Source organism: Propithecus coquereli, unplaced genomic scaffold (assembly GCF_000956105.1).
Source record: "Propithecus coquereli isolate 6110/MARCELLA unplaced genomic scaffold, Pcoq_1.0 Scaffold239, whole genome shotgun sequence".
NCBI lineage: Eukaryota > Metazoa > Chordata > Mammalia > Primates > Indriidae > Propithecus > Propithecus coquereli.
In genome coordinates, this window is record NW_012147941.1 from 185,388 (window position 1) to 205,726 (window position 20,339).

Below are 20,339 nucleotides of genomic sequence, written 5' to 3' on the forward strand. Positions count from 1 at the left end.
GCTAGGATTACAGGCGTGAGCCACCGCGCCCGGCCTGCCTGGTTGCTTTTTGTAGAAATTTCCAGAGTATGACATTGCATTGTGTATTTATTTACTGATTGTTCCACTCCATCTCCCAAATTTGAGGTTCAGGAAAGCAGAGATTTTGGAGTATGCCCTGTGCCTAGCACATTGTAGGGGTTCAATAAATATTATGAATAAATAAATCTATAGGTCCCTTCCAACTTCACGGATGAAGGGTCTGGGGCCACAACCCAGGCTCCCTGGGCAGCAACAGGCACTGACTCTGCTCTCTGCTCCCCACCTCGTCCTGCTGGCTGAGCTGGCACCCGGCCTTCTCCCCATCACAGCTCCAGCCCCAGGCTCCCCTGGTGACCTGCCTCGCCCCACCCCGTGCCATGTCCTCCTCCCCCTCCTGAGCTCTTCTCCTCCAACCCCTTCCCTGACCCCTGGCCTCCTCCTGACCTGGGGGCAGGCACAGGCTCCCAGGACTCTGGTCCTCGTTTGGCTTCTTCTTGGCCTTGACCCCAACTAAACCTTGACCTGCCTTTTGTAATCCTGGACGTCCCCCTTACCCGCTGTGGGAGAACCTCCCTTCGCATCTCTCATCTCTGCACAGAGGGATGTCCGGTGGGGACACGCCTGGCCTCGGCCCACCCTTCATTCACTCCTCCCATGGCCGAAGGTGCTCAGCTCTGCTCCTTCCTCGCTCTTCCCAGCCAGCCTGCCCTCAGAAGGCGTGCACTCTGCCCGCTCCTCCCTGCCACACGGGAAGGCTTGTCCCCGATGAGGGGGGGTGCCTGTGGTTGCACAGCCGCACCCGGGGGGGAGTCGGCCTGACGCACTGGGGGAGCAGCTGAGGGAGCAGCAGCCTACGTGGCCACGTATCTAAGCTCCATTCTCCAGTCTATCTGCAACAGTTTGATCTCTCACATCTACTGCTCAGCCGGTTCCAACGTGGAGGAGGAATTCGGGTAACACTCAGACTCCTCCCACCTCAGAGGGCTGCACCTCAGAGTTATTCATCGGCCCCTAAAGCCCCGGCACCCACCTCCTGCTCTGCTCCCAACACCCAGCAAAGGAGGCAGAGCCCCCTGAGCCAGGACCTGGGGAAGAGACTCTAAATGGCTCCTGAGCCCTCAGACCACAGCCAGGTGGGGCCAGGAGGCAGGTCACCTCCCAGGCCGGGTTCTAGAGCAGGACCCACCCAGTCTCCTCAGGACAAGCTCCCCTGGCTCCAGACATCAGGTCTGAAGTCCCAACCCCAAACCCTCGAGGACTCCCCAGTCAAAGCCCCCTGAATCATCCTACCCCAGGCCCTGCTGTGCCTGACCCTGGAGACAGCCCTGCCTGAACTCCACAACCCAGCCCCCACACAGGCTGAGAGTAATACCTGAGGGGGGCACTGGCTTGAATGCCCTGAATGGAAGATCACTGGGGTAGGAGGGTCACCCCGTGGGCCTATTCCCCAGAATGGGCAGAAGGTCATCACCAGAGCCCTCAGCTCTGCTCCTTTGGCCCCTGGACCTTCCCAGATGCTGCCGGGAGGGGGAGTCCCCAGCCCACCCGACCCCCAAGCTCTCACGTCAGTCAGAGCCGCGTTGATGTAGTTGTTGGGGTCCCCGTCGGTGGAGACGAGGAACGGCAGGCAGCGGTCAGGAGGCAGGACATCCATGCTGCGGTTCTTGTCACGGTTCCGGGGCAGTAGGGCAATGCTGCACTCCTCCACGTCCAGCGGTGGGGTGACCGAGTTGAGCGTCTACAAGGGGGGTGGGGGGAGAGTCAAGCCCCATGCTTGCTGGGAATCCCAAACCCCCAGGAAGGAGGATGGGCTGGGTTATGAGCCCCATTTCACAGATGGAAAAACTGAGGTCCGGAGACAAAGGATAGTGGGCAGGGCCCCAAGCTCCCTGTCACTAGGCCACGCAGGGCCTGAACAGCGCTCTGGAAACTACAGTCTGCCTTCTTACCACCTGTGTAAACTGAGGCAAGCTACTGTATCACTTAGCCTGTAAAACGGGAAAGTAATATGCCCACTCCACGGGGCTGCGGGGAGGATATAGTGAGAATGACAAGCCCCGAGCTGAGCCTGGCACGCACCGGCACAGAGAGCATCATTACTAGCTTAGTGATGCCTTCGTTGAGACAAGCCCTGCAACCCCATCCCCTCCACAAAGCAGCCTCCAGGGACCGGGCAGAGGTCGTCACCTTCCTTGGTCACGACCCTATCTGAACAGAATGCGAGTCCTGAGCACCTGGCACTAAATCAAGCCAGGGCCTCTGGGGCAGCTCCTCCACCCCATGCCTGCAGACCTCAGGCCTCTAGATTACCGGGGGCTCAGTGCATCTTGTTCTTGGGGATCCCTCACAGGGAACCTAAGTCTGCCATGATCCCCAAAGCCCGACCCCCTGCTCCAGGAATCACAGGCAGCATCTCCTGTGAGATCACCCAGTGCCGGCCCTGGAGCACCAGGCACCCAGCGTGTGCCGTCCACTAAGCCCTCTCAGGAACCCAGAGTGGAGAGGACGTCTTGGGTCTCTGCCCGCCTAGTGACAGAGCCAGGCCATGCGGGCTTGCAGCCAAAGCCAGGGCCAATCGGCGAGCTCCCTCTCTCTGGCCCCAGTGACTGGTTCAGGGATGGGCAAGTGAGAGTCTCATCTAGGACTTGTTGATGCTGCTGGGAACAGCAAGTATCTTCTTCCAGAGTCTCCTGACAGCAGAGATCAGGTGAGCCTGGCACTGCTGGGGCCGGGTGTAGGTCTGAGAATGAAGCCAAAACAGGAGTGGAGACTGACCAAGTGCTGGCACCATCACTGGAGCCCCTGAACTGCCACAACCAAAGCTGCACCTTCCTCAGACCCTTCAGTTACAAGAGCTGGGCTTTTACTCGCTCACAACCAAAAGAAGCCCGATGAATACAACACTGCAAAGGAGACAGTAACTATTTCTTTTCTGTGGGTAACAAAACTGAGGCTCAGAGTGGCAAAATGACTTGTTCAAAGATGCTCACAGCTCTTAATTAGGCAAGCCAGGATTTGAACCCAGGTTTAATCTGACTTCAAAGCCTGGGCCCTTAACCGCTTTGATGCACCATCTGCTCCACTGTCTTGTCCTTCCCAGTCCCCAACTCTGTCTCTCCAGCTGTGGTCTCAGTCTGGTCTCTCCTGCTTGCCCCTCTACGATTCCCGCAGTCCTGAGGACTTCCCAACACACACACGCACACCCTCACCTATACACACACTCATGCCCCACCTGGAACTCTTCCCGCAGCTGGGAGGAATTACTCTGAGGATCAATGCGGATCATCTCCCTGTAGGTGGCCTTGAACTCACTCACAGGGATGGTAGTCTCCCCACACAGGCAGGCCTCCAGGATTGCATCGTGAATGAAGATGTACTGCTCCTGGAACAGGAGATGAGAACACAAGACTGAGGAAGGGACTAGAAGCTGGAGATCCGTGGGGGACAGAGGGGATAAGCAAGCTCAAGGCTGAGGCGGGTGCTCTGGGGTGGAGTCCAACCACGTGCCGCCATGGACAGGCTGTCTTATCTCCTATCTCACCCCTGTAACAGCCCTGTGAGAAGCTCTGAGAGGTGAGGGGACAGTCCAAGGTCACGTATCCAGTGAGGATGCAAACCCAGGGACGTCTGGACTGCAGAACCCCTTTTGTTGGCCTCACCCAGCAGAACACAGCGGAGCTGAGTCTGGGAAGCCCCTAGGAGGCTGGGAGCCAAGTTCAGGAATGACCCTAGGGAAGGGAAGAGCCTTTGGACACACTCCACCAGCACTGAGCTCCTTCACGAGAGACCCCTGTCCTAGAGGGACTGGTGGGGACAGGGCCGGGTCCCTGCACCTCAGTCTGGATCATGTTGACGCGCCGGGAGCAGAGGGTCTTCACGCAGTTGTAAATGTCCACGACGCCCTCACACTCGGCCATGTCCAGCATCACATCGAGGACAATGTAGCAACCTGTGCGGCCAGTGCCCGCGCTGGGGAGAAAGCGGCCCCAGGCCACGTCAGAGCCTTGGTGGGGGAGGCCGGGACTAGGGAGAAGAAGAGAGGAAGGACTGGCCATATGTGCACCACACAGGGGACAGGGACAGAGATGACTACCTTCCCTCCCCAGCAAGGAGAAGCCAGGGAGCAGGCTGCTGGGAGGAAGAGTTCTGGTGAAATACAAGGACAGAGCTGGGCATGGGCCTCGAGGAAAGAGAGCAGAGGTGAGGGCAGGGAGAATGCAGAGGTGAAGCCAGTCCAACTTAGCAACTTACACTAGGGGAGAAGGACAACAGTGATGCTCAGAGCTAATCCAAGAATGTCCTTTCCTCCTGGATATCACCAGAACTCCTACACACCCTTTAAAACCCCACACACTCATACTCATTCACATTCTCAATGGAGCATCTGTAACCCTTCCAGGCAGATGTCATTCTTTCGAGCTCCCAGCACAATCTGGGCAGGCTTTGATTAAAATGCTCTTCCAGCCACATGGTCACTGTTGATGTGGCTGTCTCCCTAACCCGACTGGGAGCTCAGCAAGAGCTGGGCTGTCTTGGGTTCACCTCTGTGAACCTCGTGGGTTGCACAGAGTTGAGGAGGGTTGTACGAAGATGACACCAAGATTTCAGGTTTGAAAATGGTGGCATCCACATATTGGCAAAGACATACAGCAACTAGATATTCAATACACCGCTAGTGGGGGCTCAGATTCGCACATCCACCTTGGAAAATTGTTTGGCAATATTTCCAAAAGCCAAATGTTCACATAGGTAGCAGTTCTACTCCTACACACACATCCCACAGAAATGAATGCATTTGTTGGCCTAAAGCCACGCAATCGAATGTCCTCAGCAGCACTATTCATAATAGCTCAAGACTGGAAACAACCCAAATGCCTGTCAACAGCAGGATGGACAGACACATTGTCATTTATTCACCCAGTGGAATATAATCCAAAACCGATGAACCTCACAAACAAAGTGGAAGGAAAGAAGTCGGACAGCAAAGAGCACAGGCTGTGTGATTCCATTTATACAAAGTCCCAAAACATGCAAACTGTCTATAGTTTAGAAGTCAGAACAGTGATTGTTCTGGGAGGGGGACAGAGGGGACAGAGGGGACGGGCTCAAGGGGCCTCTGGGTCTTAATGCTCTGTTCCTCAATCTAAGTAGAGCCTGTTATTTCACAAGTGTGCTTTGTTTGTGAAAATTCATACAGTAATGATTTGTGCACTTTGCTTTTAAGTGTATTATATATCAAAAAAGTTCTATTTTATAAGATGGTACCTTATGGAAGCCCAAAGAAATCTAAGAGAACTGGTATGAGCGGCAGGGCAGGGAGAAGAATGAGTCTGCCACGTGGCATCTGGGGAGCTGGTAAGAATCCAACAGAGGAGCCAGGACAAGACATCAAGGCCATGGACTTGTGGGCACAGGGCACTCGCCAAAGCCACAGCGTTGAAGGGTAGGCTCTCCGGGCGGGCGGGGGAGGACAGGGCTCTGGGCCCCCATTTAAGAGGCAAGAGGAAGATATGGAGCCAGGGAGGAAGCAGGGCAGAGACAGAAGGCAGCTGGGGTCACAGGAGCCACTCAGGGTCTGCAGAGGGTGTGAAGGCCAAGGCGTGGGCGAGGCCCACCGGGTTTGGCAAAGAGAAGGTGAAGTCCTTCCCAGCCCTGGGCCAAACCCAGCACGCAGCAGGTATGCAGCAAACACCTGCTGAATGGAAGCAGCAGAACTTGATCGTGCCTGGTGCCTCGCCAACCCCTAAGCCGGCCCCCTCCCTGCCTCCAGTGCCTCCCTAGCACCTGGGTCAAGGCGCTCCAAAGGTCTTAGCGGGTACGTGAGGGTGCCAACCTCAGTGCCAAAGCTCAAAGGGTAAAGGGCCTTTCCGGGGTCATTCCCTCCAGTCCTCTGTCTCAAAGCAGTACGAGCCCAGGCCTGGTCCCCCTTATGGACCCTGAACCAACCCCACTTGGGCCCAACTCCCCGCTGGCCCTCTCTGCTCCTTGGGACTCCCGGCAACCCACCTGCAGTGGATGACGATGGGCCCAGCGTCAGGCGGGGTGGAGGCCTTCACGCGCCGGATAAAGGCCAGCAGCCCCGTGGCATGGTAGGGGACACCGTGCTCTGGCCACGCCGTGAAGTGAAACTGGCGGACCTCGTGCCGGGCAGAGTAGCCTCTCTGAGGAGACAACAGTAATAACAGTAAGAGTCACCAGCAGCATCTATTAGACACTTGCTGTGCACCAGGCACTATGATGAGCATCTCACTGCATGATCTCAATCCCAAGGATAAATTTATTGATGAAGTCAGTATTAACGTCCCACTGTACAAGTGGGAAAACTAAGGCCCAAAGAGGAAAAGCCACTTTCCCAGGGTTAGATAAACAGACAATGACGTGGCCTGTTATGCATGATGTAACCACTCTCAGCCTCGCTTTCTTCATCTGTAAAACGGGCTAACAGTAAACACCTACTCCCACAGAGCTTCCCCGGACTCAAACATGTGTAACAGGCTCAGCACTGAGGAGGAGCCACCACCTGGCAGTTATTGTCATCATCTCCACTGTCTCGGCTTCCTCCTGGAGCCAAGAGCAGAGACAGTCACCTTCCTGTCCCTCCACGGTGCTCCCAGCACAGTGACCAGGTAGCTTCTTTGCTGGGGTTGGCAGCGGTACACTCCTTGCCCCTCCTGCTCCTGCCCCACCCCTCAGGCACCCTCTGCAGGGAACCCGTGACCGGGAGACTCACCCGCTCCAGGGCAAAGGTGCGCACGACATACTCGGCTAGAGTCTCCGTCTTCACCAGCGTGATCTTGATGTCCCCGTACATGTCTGAGTCCTCTGGCCAGTACCGTGAGCATTTCACCTGGAGTCCCCGCGGGACAGGACTCAGTGGGCTCTCCACCGCCCCCTTGGCCCTCCATGCCCCCCGGTCCACCCCGCAGCCCCGCTTACCCTGCCCACCTCAACCAGCTTGGTGATCATGACGATGCTGGAGCAGTGCTCCTGCCACACCATGCGCCAGAAGTCGTAGACCATCTCCGGCTTCGGCCCTGGGGATGCAGACATGCCTGCCCCTGAGGCGAGGTTTCCGCCCGGGGCCAGCGCACCCGCTGTCCCGCACCACCACCCCAAGCCCGGAGGCTCCCTGCACCCTGATGGGGGCTTCGTGCTCACCCCACACACCCTGGGTGGGTGCTATCCAGGAGGCAGAGCTGGAGAGTCAGACCCTCGGTCCACAGCCCAAGTCTCCAGGAGGATGGACAGACAGTTGGGGGAAAGAGACACAGCCAGACAAACCCAGGCAGCCACCAGACCGAGAGGCACAATCCACACCCATGAGGACTGAGCCCAGCTAGCCCTTGTGCACATACCACCTTGGAGACAGACAGATGGACCAGGGAGCTATCGATGGACTGATCACTAACACAAAGAAGGGACCAAGGTGGATGACCGGACGCCAAGAGACTCAGGCAGACAGCAGGGAGCAGACAAGCAAACAGGGACAGCAAGGCAGATGGGAGGCAGACAGGAGCCCAGCAGAGCAGCGGGGCAGGCAGAAAGGCAGGCAGAGGCATGCTAGCACATGGTGGGCGCACACGGGCAGAGATGCCGGGTACCTTGAGTGGCTATGAAGTGGTTTGACCTGTGGTAACCCTGGAACAGGAGAAGAGGGCGTGGTTAGACCCCAGGGAGCAGCCCCTCACTCCTAGACCTCCTGTGCTCTCCTCTCCCAGAAGCCGCACCCCCTACCCCTCCACAGACCCACCCCACTCTCGTCCCCCGTGGCCTCCCAACCAGGGTGACCTCGTCCTCCCAGGCCCCAAGGAAGGGAGAATGAAGCCAGGACGGGTGTCTTGGGTTTAATCCCACCTTTGCTGTATGACCCTGGGGAGGACATGACTCCTTCACGGGCCTAGAGGGTCTCCCCACCCCAAAAGTGGGGCTAAGTTATCTGCTTGCAACCAGGCTGCTATTGGGAGACAGAGTCCAGGATGACCCTGCCCTGTTCCCAGAGTCCCGGAAGCTCTAATCACCCAGACCCCAAACACGGGGTAACCAGAGCTTATCAGCTACCCTAGCCCCACTCGGGCAACAAGAATGGACAGCGCCCCTCCCCGCTAGCTCAGTCACTCAGGGCTTGGGAGGCCCAGATGAAGGCTTCAGGTTGGAAGCATACGAGCACAGGGGTTACTCATGGCCCTTAGATAAAAATCTTTAAATTCAATAATAATAATGATAATGAACTTTTTGGGGACCCTGTCAGGGTCACCTACTGTGCTAAGCACTTTACCTGCACTGTCTCCCACAAAGCAGGCCAGGAGCTACTTCGTCCCCCGTCCCCTGAGCCCCTCCCCACCCCGGCTGAGGAGAGGACCCAGCCCCCCAACACCCCGCCCCAGGGCCACAGCCACCCTTGAGGTCCTGCCACAGGCCTCGTCTTTCTGGGGCACAAGAGCCCAGCAGATACCCAGGGCATCAAAGTGGGCGACACGGGAAGGGGAAGAAGTACTGCAGGAAACCATCACACTCCACCCCTGCCTCGAGCTCACACCCACAACACAGCTCCCCAGCCACTGCCAGGGCTCGAATCCAGCTCTGCCTCTTGCTAGCTGTGTGCACGGAGGCAAAAACCCCTTCACTTCTTTACGCCTCCATTTTCACATCTACAAAATGGAATAATCATCGTATTGACCTCCTAGGGCTGTCATGAGGAGTAAGCAACGTACGGTACATGTTTGGCACTGTGCCAAGCACCAGATCAGTACTTAATCAATGGTAGCCATTATTTTTATTATTACTACTACTATTTGAAAGCTTAAACAGTATCCCTGAAGACTCAAACGGATCAAGTGGATACAAGTGGATGTCCAGAACCGCTGGGACGGAAGGTGATTTACTACCGGGGTTAGGAAACAGTCTTGGGGTCAAATGGTCCCGGGTCCCTGTCGCAGCTCTGCCAAGAAGTGGCTGTGTGACTCTGAGCGCCAAGAGGGTGCCTCTCAGCCGTTGCTGCGCGCGGGAATCTGCTGGGGATCTTGTTCAAACGCAGGTTCAGATTCAGCAGGTGTGGGGTGGGGCCCGGACGGCGCATGTCCAGCCAGCTCCCAGGTGGTGCCACAGTGCGGGGCCTCAGAAGGCACTCTGAGAAGCCAGGCTCTCCGCCTCCCTAAGCCTCTGTTCTCCTCGGCAACAAGAGGATAACAGCAAGAGACGCACACTCAGAGATTCTGTCGTGTATCTCCTTGCTGTTCCCATACAAATGACGGAAACACAGTCAAAGTTACTGATGTCAAGGAAGAGCCTGACAGAAACCCTCACACTCCCCATTGGGAACCTCTCCAGGTCTAACCTAATTCCCTCCTGCTGTCGCTCCAAGCCACTGTCTCCACTTCAAGTCCTCAGCGGAGCTGCTGGGTGACTGGGGTTAGAGTGGGAGGTGCAGGTGGAGGATGGGGGGCCCATTAAAGGTGCAGCCAGGGGCCCCCCTCCCACCCCCAGCGCTAGTCAAGCTGGGAACAGGCTGCCCCACCTAAAACTAGTTTGCCTAAGAATCCCCCACGAGAGCAGGGGCCTCACCTGCTCCATCCAGCTCTGCCCCCAGTGCCCCGCACAGCGCCAGCACACACACGCTGGTCCATAAATAACAGAGGAATGGAACTCTATCAAAATGGATCAGTTTGCTCAAGGACCAGCTGGTCTAAAATTCAACTCTATTACAAATGTTTCTGCTTCATTCCAGTGTCCTATTCTTCTGTTCTTTGGAAGCATCTTTTTGGAAAAAATGTGATAAATGGTCACATAACCCTGCCTGAAACAAGTTTTTGAGCAGATAACCCTCAATATCTGCATATTAACTTTTAAAATATATGTGTGTGTGTATTACCGCACAATTATATTACATAAAGGACACAAAGAGAAGTTTAAAATGACCAGATTTTAAAGGACGACCAGTAGATCACCTTGCATACACCCACGTTAGAGATCAGCACTACAGAGCCCTGGCCCTCACCCTCCAGCAAGCACAGGCAGGCCCCAGGCTCTTGCCGTGCCCTCCTGGATTCTGACCGCGCAGAGTGGAAGATCGCGCCCCTGCACTGCAGGCAGGACCCCAGGGCGTCCTGATGCCCCCCACAGGGTGAGAACCACAGTCCAGTGTAAGGGTTGAGGACTGTGGCCCAGTTCTGCCAACTGAAAGCCACGTGGCCCTGAGCAAGTCACTTAACTTTTCCAAGCCTCAATTTTTTCACCTGTCAAATGCGGGTCAACAGGGTCCCTAACAGGCAGAGTGTGGCAAAGATGAAACGATGTGTCTCAGGTGCCTGGCACACAGCAGGTGCCCAGTCAGTGGCACTATTGTTAGCTGGCACTTGACCAAGTACTAAGCCAAGGCTTCCAAGGGTATTTCTTAAGAGCCTGACAACAATGAACCAAATGGGTTGGATGTAAGAGCAAGGTGGGTGTTGCGAAAATTGAGATATAAAGAAGCATAACGACCTGTAATCATCGCCTCCTATGGGGGGCGCTAGGGCTCAGCACATGCGCTGTATCTGGGGAGCCTAATCTTCCCCTTCACTGTGAGAACTTTACAGACCAACCCTTCAGGCACACTCCAAATAAGGGCCCATCTGGGCTAACCCATCATCTCCAGGAGCTGGAACTGTGGGGTCTGAAAGTCCGATAATGAACAGTATTTGGGCAATCATAAAAAAGCAAGAAATACATTTTTTAAAAGAAAGAGGAGATAAAATAAGAAAAAGCACCCACATAATAGCTAATAATCCCATCAGTCATCAAATACTATGAAAATAATATATATGTATTAAAAATCAAATCGAAGGATCACTAGATGAATTAGGGTGGGTTTTTTTTTTTTTTTTTTTTAACAGAGTCTCACTCTTTTTGCCGGGGCTAGAGTGAGTGCCGTGGTGTCAGCCTAGCTCACAGCAACCCCACACTCCTGGGCTCAAGCAATCCTCCTGCCTCAGCCTCCCGAGTAGCTGGGACTACAGGCATGCACCACCATGCCCGGCTAATTTTTTCTATATATTTTTAGTTGTCCGATTAATTTCTTTCTATTTTTAGTAGAGACGGGGTCTTGCTCTTGCTCAGGCTGGTTTCGAACTCCTGAGCTCAAACAATCCGCCCGCCTCGGCCTCCCAGAGAGCTAGGATTACAGGCGTGAGCCACCGCGCCCGGCCAGGGTGGTTTTTTAATTCTTAAAAGGCCAAGAGATGGCACGATTTTTAAAAATAGAATACCCAAACTGCTCCCCCAAAAAACATTCAAATTAGGGCTAAATTCAGGGCAAAGTGGTTGGGGACGAGTTTCAAGCAAACTGATCACAAGGCGATTTGAACACTAGGAAACCTGGTTTCAGGGGGACTGACCCAGGGCTGTCCGAAGACCTTGACTCCTAAGCAGCAGAGACAGGGCCACCCAGGGCAGCCTCCCCCACCCTACCCCTCCCAAGCGTCCTGCAGGAGGTGTGGGGTCCTAGTGAGGACTCGTTGGGAAGGGTGGGGCTGGGGGACAAAATGACAGTGGGGGCCGGTGCAAGCACCCCAACACTGCTGCCTGGTCTGGAGGCAGTGGAGGATGGGAGGGAAGTGCTTACAATAGGGACACAGTCGAATCTTCAGCCCTGGGCGGTCCCTGGCCAGGCTGCTGAAATGGACGGTTGGTGCTGGGCACACAGTAGAGTGGAAGGAGGACAGAGACAGAGAGACAGACAGAGACAGAGAGACAGACAGCCAGAGACTGTGAGAGTCTGAGATACAGCCAGTCAGACAGACAAGAGGAGGAAGAGGAGGAGGAGGAGGAGGAGGAGGAGGGGAGAGAGATACTTACTTCACGGTTTATCCGAATCTTAATGATTCCAGTGAGGGAACAGTACAAAGCAAAAGAGACAGATATTAGGCCAGAGGCAGATGGAGGTGGACGGAGCACAGGAGTGGCCAGAATGGGCGATGTGAGTGGGCAGGCAGAGCAGGGACGGCCGGGCCGGGCCGGGCTGGGCTGGGCCAGGGAGAGTGGGGAGTGGCGTGTCCCTGCCAGGGCCCAAGAGAGGCCAACTGGGACCTTGACAAGACCGAGGAGAGGACCACTGTCACCAAAGCTGCCCAAGTCTGTGAGCCCAGGCCTAGACCTGACCCCAGCCAAGGGACGGGATGGGTCGGGGAGAAGGGAAGGGATTCTGGGGACCACGGGGCGGCACATCTGGCCCCAGGAGCAGGATCAGAAGAGGGAGAGGAGAGACCACCTCCAGAGTCCCCGACTACCTCTGCCCCCAGACCTGCGCTTGGGTCCTCCCAGCTCCTCAGACCTTCGTTTCACGTCTCCCTTCCTGGGCCGCCCCTCCCGCTCCTCTCCACGAAGGCTGCCGTGCCAGCCCTGGCTCTGCCGCTGACTTGCTGTACGACACTGGGAAAGTCATTCCTGTTTTCTGGCCTGTGCTTCCCCACCAGTCTGAAATTATTTATTCATGTCCATGTTTACCTGTCTCCCCCACTAGAATATCGTGCAAGGAAAGCAGGGGCCGTGCCTGTCTTTTTCACATCTGTATCCTGGTGCCCAGCACAACGCCTAGCACATAGAAAGGGCTCAAAATACATTTCACGTATGATCAAATGGTGCTCTCCCAAACCTGGTTTGCTGCAGGGACGGGGGAGTCTGACCAGGGTCCCTGGGCCCTGTCCCATCTCGTCCTCCATCCACACCTGGGGAGTAGTCTCACCACCTCTTCTTGACACCCAAGCCTAGGCCTCCTGGCTGCCTGCCCTAGCTCTGGCCCCTCATCCAGTCACCCAGGTCCAGCTACTGCAGTGGGTGGCAGGATAGCCTCATGGTTAGCAGCAAAGCCTTTGCAAACACAGACAGGCTGAGGTTTGAGTCCTTTCTTTAGCACTCACTAGCTGTGTGACCGAGGACAAGCAGCTTCACGTCTCTGAGCCCCAGTTTCCTCACCTGTAAGGTGAGGTCATTATGCTAACTACCTTGTAGGGTGGTTGTAGGGATTATATAAGATGAGATATTGGGTATAAAGTGCTTAGCACAGTGCTTGGCACACGGTACATGCTCAACAAAGGTGCACTATCATTCTTGAAGCACCATTCCCATCATAACCAAAACACTTTAACAACTCCCTGGTGCCCCTATGAAAAAGCCCCAGCTCCTGAGCCTGCCATTGGAGCCTTCATGATCCAGCCCCTGCCTACCTCTCCAGCCTCACAGTGAACTGGGAGAATTGCACCCTTCAAGCCTCTTGGCCCCTCACGAGAGGGGATCTCTCCTCACCCCTAGGCCTACCTGTCTGCCTCTTCCCTTCATTCTGCTTCACTGAAGCCCCCCCATCTCTCAGGACAACTCCAGCCTGCAGGAAGCCTTCCTGAAGGCTGCCCCCCACTCTGTCCTCCCCTTCCTCTGAGCTCCCTGGCACCCAATGCAGGAGGTGGGGGCACTCAGAACTCAGCCATCCGAACCCCCATTTATCCCCTGCCAGGTTTCTGCCCTGCCTGGACAAGCGAGCCTGGAGCAGGCAGGGCCAGGTCTGCAGAAATGATGGGGCAAGGCACTCACGTCTATGTAGTTGGCATTAATGTAGTCGGCATTGGGGTCTCCCAGCATTGGGTGGAGTTTCACTCGGTGCCGATCGTCTGTAAACACAGCAGGAGGACAGGGGCTGAACTGGGGAGAGCAGAGTAGGGGCGGTTGGGGAGGGCTTCCTAGGCCAGGGGTGGGGCACAAGCAGGGCAGCCAGGAAACCTAGAGGCTCAGGACCAACAAGTAGGCTGTGGACACCGTGGGAGGCAGGAGAGGCCAGGGGTTAGAGTCTGAAGTCAAGGAGGGCCAAAGCATATGCTGCTCAGGGAATTTTGTTTTAAGATATGGGGTCTCACTCTGTCGCCCAGGCTGGAGTGCAGTGGCACTATCACAGCTCACTGCAGCCTCAAACTCCTGGCCTCAAGTGATGCTCCTGCCTCAGCCTCCCGAGCAGCTGGGACTATAGGCGCATGTCACTGCACCCAGCATCGGGCAATTATTAGCTGTGTGACCTTGAGCAGGGGTCTTAATCTGCCAAGCCTCCCTTTCCTTATCTGTAAAATGGGGATTATAATAGTGCCCACTTCACAGGGTAATTGAGAGGAGTGAGATAACGGGCGTGACACTTGGCACAGGGCTTGGCACATGGCGGGCCCACGGTAAATGGCTGCCAACACTACCACCATCTCTGAGGCCGCCCCAGAGCCCATTCTGGCTGTGCTCCCCTTCCTGACTTCCTCCCACCCACTGCCCTGGGCCCACTGCCCTGGACTGTAGGCCCTTCCCGTGGATATCCTGGAACTCACAGGCAGGCATGGGCTCCTGCCGGCCACATTTGAGCTTGTCTTTCTTCTTTGTGGCATCCCAGCCTTCAAAGAAGCTCTGCCAGAAGGGAAAGTTGTGGTCAATGCGGAGGGGACCCCCACTCATAGGACCCCTTCCCCTCAATGAGGATGATGTAGCAGGGTGGAGGTGTGGCCACCGTAAGGACCAGGTTCAGGGCTGAACTTGGGGCCTGAGATAAAGTCACTGTGTGTCCCTTTATCGGCAACGGACCAAGATTAAAATCAAGGAGTGTGGGGGGAGGGAAATGAGAAAAGAGGGGAAAAGAGGGTCAGAGTTCAGAGACATTTTGGAACAAGGGTCAGGTTTAGAATAGGTCAAATCCAGATCTGAGCTGGGCAGAAGGTAAAGGTGCAGGTCGGATTCAGATTAGGATATGGGTGGTGTCAGAGCGCAGACGGGGGGCAGGATGGGATCCCAGTCAGGGTTCAAACAGAGCTTAGGGTGAGAGTCAGGGTCATTGTTGGACTAGGGTTAGGTCAAGGTCAGGGTCAGTGTTGGGGTCAGGCTCAGATTAGGGACAGAATAAGGATCAGGATCAGGATCCAGATGGAGACTGAGATGAGATTCATGGTCAGCTTTCAAATCAGGGTTAATATGGCAGTGAGAAACCAGATCAGTCCAAAATCGGGATGGGGGTCAGGGTCAAGGTACAGAAGGGTTAGGTTGCAGTGGGGTCCGCCGGAGCAGGGGTCCAACCGGGACTGGGCTGAGGGCTGCCAGGGTCAGTCCACGGTGAGGAGGAGCCAGGCAAGGCCCGCCTGGTCCTCTTGGACTGGGGCCCTGCGTGCACCTCGTACTCCTGCTTAAAGCCATAGCCCTCGGCCGTCTTCATCTGGTTGATGTGCTGCAGCAGGTCGGCCACGCGCACCGCCGGGTGCAGCTGCCCCGTGTGGTACGGGGAGCCCTTCCTGCCACACGGACGCCGTGGAGAGCCCCCCAGGAGGCTGCTGGCCTCAGTGACTCCACCGCTGCGCTGGTCTCCTGCAGTGAGAGAAAAGCAGAGGGGTTCCTGACACACACATGCCCCAGCCTGGGGAGCCCCAGATGGACTGGGGGGATGGGGGGCGGGGAGTACAGCCAACATGGAGGATACTGGGTTGTTCACTGGAGCCAAGCAGCCTAGCTGGGCCCACCCTGTGTGACCCTGGCCAAGTCCCTTCCCTCCACATCTGGGGTTTCCCATCTGTAGACTGGGCAGTCGGGTCAGGTGACCCCTGAGGGACCCATGGCCCTGCCACGCTGTGATGCTGTGACACCCTCACTCCACCCCGTGGCAAGGCTTCACCTCTGCCTGCAGGGGGCAGCACTCAGCAGAGCCATGACAGCCCCCCTCCCGCTCCCCCTCTTCCAGGGAACAATCTGGAACATTGGCAACTCCCAGCAATTACCCTCATTCAAAGACAAGCAAATCCGGAAATTAGCAGCTGCTGCCGCCCCCCCCACCCCCCCGCAGATTAACTCTGGAGGCACCTGAATGGGAGCCTTTCTCCTTCGCAAGCATTTCCATTGTCATCCCATGCAGGGGCCTCTGCCAATGGGGATAGGTCCAGAGATTCAATAAAGATTCACAGAGCTCCATGCACCCTTGGAAACTATCCCCTGCCCCAGAACCCACCCCCTCCCCAGCTGTTCCAGTAGCTTCCCAAGGTCATGCCACTCTGGGCCCAGGGATCAGGTCCTGGGATTGAGAAAACAGCCACACCCACCTTGGGACACTCACTCCCACTCACTAAATAGTCACGCGTGGCTTAACGAGGGGGACGGAGGCATTCTGAGAAATGCGTAGCGAGGCAATCCCGTAGTTGTGGGAACATCCCAGAGGGCGCTCGCACAAACCTAGGTGGTGCAGCCGCCTACACACTTAGGCTGTGTGGTCTGGCCTGTTGCTCCTGGCTACAAACCTGTGCAGCAGGTCACTGCACTGAATACTGCAGGCAACTGTAGCACAATTAAGTCTCTGTGTATCTAAACATAGCCAAACGCAGAAAAGGTGCAGTAAAAATACAGTACAAAAGATAAAAAATAGTACACCTGTTGAGGGCGCTTGCCGTGAACGGAGCTCGCAGGACTGAAGTTGCTCTGGCGAGTGAGCGAGCGGTGAGTGAACGCAAAGGCCTAGGACGTTACGTGCACTCCTGCAGGCTTCATAAACACTGTGCACTTGGGCTACACTGAATCTATTGAAAAATTATTTGTCTTTCTTCAATAAGAAATTAACCTTAGCTTACTGTAACTTTTTTACTTTATAAGCTTTTTAATTTTTTTAACTTTTTGACTCTTGTAATAACACTTAGCTTAAAACACACATTGAACAGCTGTACAAAAATATTTTTTCTTTCTATCCTTATTCTATATGCTTTTTTTCTATTTTTAAATTTTTTAATTTTTTTTACTCTTTAAACTTTTTTACTGAAAACTAAGACACAAACACACACTTTAGCCTGGGCCTACACAGGGTCGAGATCATCACTATCGCTGTCTGCCACCCCATATCTCGTCCCACTAGGTCTTCAGGGGCAATGACACGCAGTGCCTTCTTCTGGAATACCTCCTGAAGGACCTGCCTGAGGGTGTTTACAGTTAACTTGGTTTTTTGTAAGTACTTGTACACTCTAAAATAATGATAAAAAGTACAGTGTAGGAAATATACAAATGGTAACAGTAATTATCAAGTATGATGTATTATACCACATATTATTGTACATGCTAGACTTTCCTATGACAGCAAGCCCAGTAGGTTTGTTTACACCGGCATCACCACAAACATGTGAGTAAAGCCTTGTGCTACACCATTGTGACAACTATGACATCACTAGGCAATAGGAATTTTTCAGCTCCATTATAATCTTATGGCACCACCATCATATACGTGGTCCATCGTTGACCAAAGGTTGTCACGGAGTGTGTGACTGTACTCAGTTCCCTCCTCCTGTCGTGGGGGAGGCTGCAAGGGGCTTATTCAAGCCCAGCCCTCTGCATTTTCACAGCCATTCTCTGCCCAGGTCTGAGCTAGCAGGGGTTGGTGGGGGACTCTCAATGGAGCCCAGATGCCTGTCCCCTCCCTTCTCTGTGCCCTTCTCACGCATGCTGTTTCCTCTGCCTCCAAAACCCTTTCTGCCCCATACTCTTTATGCCTACTGAACTCATACTCATCCTTCAGGTCTCAGCCAAAATGACCCTCCTTGGAGGAGCCTTCTGTGGTGCCTGGCCTGTAATTCCTACTCCATGACTAGCCGGCAGAATGAATGCAGGATCACCAGGACAGAACCCATGAGGAGCTCAACTTCCCCAAATTCCATCCAAATCAGGGAGACTGCCTCGTTCAGCTTGGGTTCCACCTTCCTGTCCTGTGGTTTGAAAATGGCCTCCAGGTAGAAAGTCAGAGCTCACCTCATTTGCTTCTCTGTTCTCCGCAATCACAGTTCTCAGCTGCCTGTAGTTCAATGTCTGAAAGCAATTGCGTCATGTATTTTATCCAGATTTCTGGCTGCTTACAGCTGGAGGGCAGGCCAAGTACCAGTTATGCCATCGTGGCCGGATGCCCAAACCCTTAATTTCACAGATGGGGAAACTGAGGTCCAAAGAGAGGAAACTGGCCTAATGTAATGGTTGCCAAAGGGCGTTCTAGAAAATACTAGGCATACAAGACGATTAAGTGGAATTCCATTAAAAAGAAGAAAAAGAGGATGAGGAGGAATTGTATGTTCTAAAGGAGTCTGTGAAATTCTGGTTTAAACAAAAATAAATAGGTGTCTTCCCTATAAGATCTGTTGGGGCTTTCAACATGTTCGTATACATTTTGATTGTCCAAGAGATGAGTGGAAATAGCAACATTTCGCAATCATCTTTCACCATGAGGGCTTTTTTTGTTTGTTTCATAAAACATCCTCAGGGGAACACAGTGTAATGTGGAGACTGAGGGAGGAGCTCTGGAGTCAGGCAGGCCTCAGGTCAAATCCCAGGCCTCCTCCCGGGCTCTCCCAGCTCCACGATGACTGTGGGACATCTTCTGCGAGCGACCACTGGACAGCTGATGTTTCATGGGGAGGGATGAGGCCCAGAGAAAAGAACACTGGGTTAGGAGTCAGAGAAACCTGAATTTGAATTCTGACTCAAGTTCCTTGACCTCTCTGGGTCTCAGTTTCCTTATCTAGAAATAAGAATCCTCAGACCTCCCTCAGGAATGGGCACTTTCCCCAACTCCTGCCACCCTCAGATGAAGGCAGGCTCCCAAGGATACAATTTGGTGATACCTCAAACTTTTCCTTCACTGTTTGCAAGCAAATAACTTTCCTAAAGAAACATAGCCTCTAATAACAGTAACCCCATCTAACACATTGAGTGCGCTCATATGCCTGGACGATCCTTAAGTCATTCAATCCCTAGAATCTCCCTATGACATGGGCACTGTTATTATGCCCCTTGTGCAAATGAGGAAACTGAGGCCCAGAAGAGTCAAGTTATTATACCTTCTCATGAAATGACAGCACTAGGCTTGAATCCACCTGACTCTGGGACCCTGTTGTCCACCCTGCTTTTCTCCGCCTCCCCCTTCCCTGATAAAGGGGCATTTGTGGACATAGAGGAACCCGGCACTTATTTGACAAACCATTTGGCCAGAACCCACCGGCACCCACAGGGGTCAACAACTTCAGACGGACCCGAGGGTTTTCACAGGCAGGATCTCAGAGCCAATGGGGGCTCATGCCAACACCTTGGGAACGTCTCAGCCGGCTTCTTCACACCAGCCTGCCACCATTTACCCAATGCGATAAGTCCCTAATTTAAAATTTGCATATGAAGGATGCATCAAAATTAACATGTCCTTCCACTCTAAACCACAAAAATCTGGCCTCCACTGTTTGGAAGAGAAAAGAAGGAAGTGGAAGCTAGACTAGTGAGTGGAGGGTAGAGAAAGAGCAAGCAGATGCTCAGACCCAGCCCAATTCTCCTGGACACACCTCGACCTTCCAGCCATCACACCACTGCCCATGCCCAGTGGCCCTCCCTCCTCACCACGGGTCAAATCCCACCCATCTCACAAAGGGCTGACCACCCCGGCCAAAGGGTGTGTCTTCTCAAAACTCTGACAACCCTGATTGTCCCCACCATCCACGTGGCAACGAGCCCGGTCCCGACTTCCCTGGGTCAGTCTTGATGCCCCAACTAGTCAGTGAGTTCCCCGGGAGCAGAGCCCATGTTTCCTGCCTCTCTCTATGTCTCAAGAGGACTCAGCAGCAGAGGCACGTGCCCACACCACACTCACCGCCCACTGTCCCCCTCCCACCGGAGGACTCAATCCCGTCAGACCTCTCCCCGCTGTCGTAACCGCCGTGCATCTGCATGTGCTGCTCCTCGTCCACACAGGCCCCTTCCTTTCCATCTCTGCTGTCCAAATCCTACCCAGCCCTCAAGGCCCAGCACGATGCAGCAGAAATAGCAATTTGCAATGCAGAAAGGCTTGCCGTTAAATCCTGGCTCTGCTGCTTTCTGGCTGTTTGACCTGGACAAGTGACTTCCCCTCTCTGAACCTGTTCCCTCATTTGTAAGATGCAGGCTTGATAACAGCTAACAAGGAGGGTACAATGGTATAAAATGGTGAAATTTTAATGAGGGAGATCACAAAGAGAACATGCTTAATAAGTACATGTAAATGTATTTGAAAACTTAAATGAAATGAACAAATTCCTAGATAGACATAACTTACCAAAAGTGACTTTAAAAAAACAGAAAGCCTAAAGAGCCATTTACTCCTTTAAATAAGTTGAATTAGAAGTTTAAAATCATTACATAAAGAAAATGACAGAAAAAGACTGTTTTACAAGTAAATTCCACCAACCTTTCAAGGAGTAATCTAAATCTAATCTTTCCTAATCGCCCATGATAAGGAAAAAAGAGAAGAGATCCCAATGCATTTTAGAAGATTAATAGAATCTTGATACCAAAAG

The 20,339-nt window shown here is 54.0% G+C and overlaps 1 protein-coding gene across 3 annotated transcripts in view; it reads right to left on the minus strand.

Moving 5' to 3' along the window:
- The window catches only part of PTPRU (protein tyrosine phosphatase, receptor type, U), an 80,220-nt gene that overhangs the window by 6,362 nt on the left and 53,519 nt on the right, over positions 1–20,339 (minus strand). For 2 of the 3 annotated variants that reach the window (XM_012645999.1, XM_012646000.1), the window contains exons 17-26: positions 15,182–15,372; positions 14,352–14,427; positions 13,582–13,658; positions 7,623–7,659; positions 6,958–7,055; positions 6,752–6,868; positions 6,028–6,182; positions 3,855–3,990; positions 3,254–3,403; positions 1,586–1,759 (exon numbers count right to left, since the gene is read on the minus strand). In XM_012645999.1, coding sequence (XP_012501453.1) covers positions 1,586–1,759; positions 3,254–3,403; positions 3,855–3,990; positions 6,028–6,182; positions 6,752–6,868; positions 6,958–7,055; positions 7,623–7,659; positions 13,582–13,658; positions 14,352–14,427; positions 15,182–15,372 — 1,211 coding nt within the window. The remainder of the gene's footprint in view (positions 1–1,585; positions 1,760–3,253; positions 3,404–3,854; positions 3,991–6,027; positions 6,183–6,751; positions 6,869–6,957; positions 7,056–7,622; positions 7,660–13,581; positions 13,659–14,351; positions 14,428–15,181; positions 15,373–20,339) is intronic. The other variant, XM_012646001.1, reaches the window with a different exon arrangement.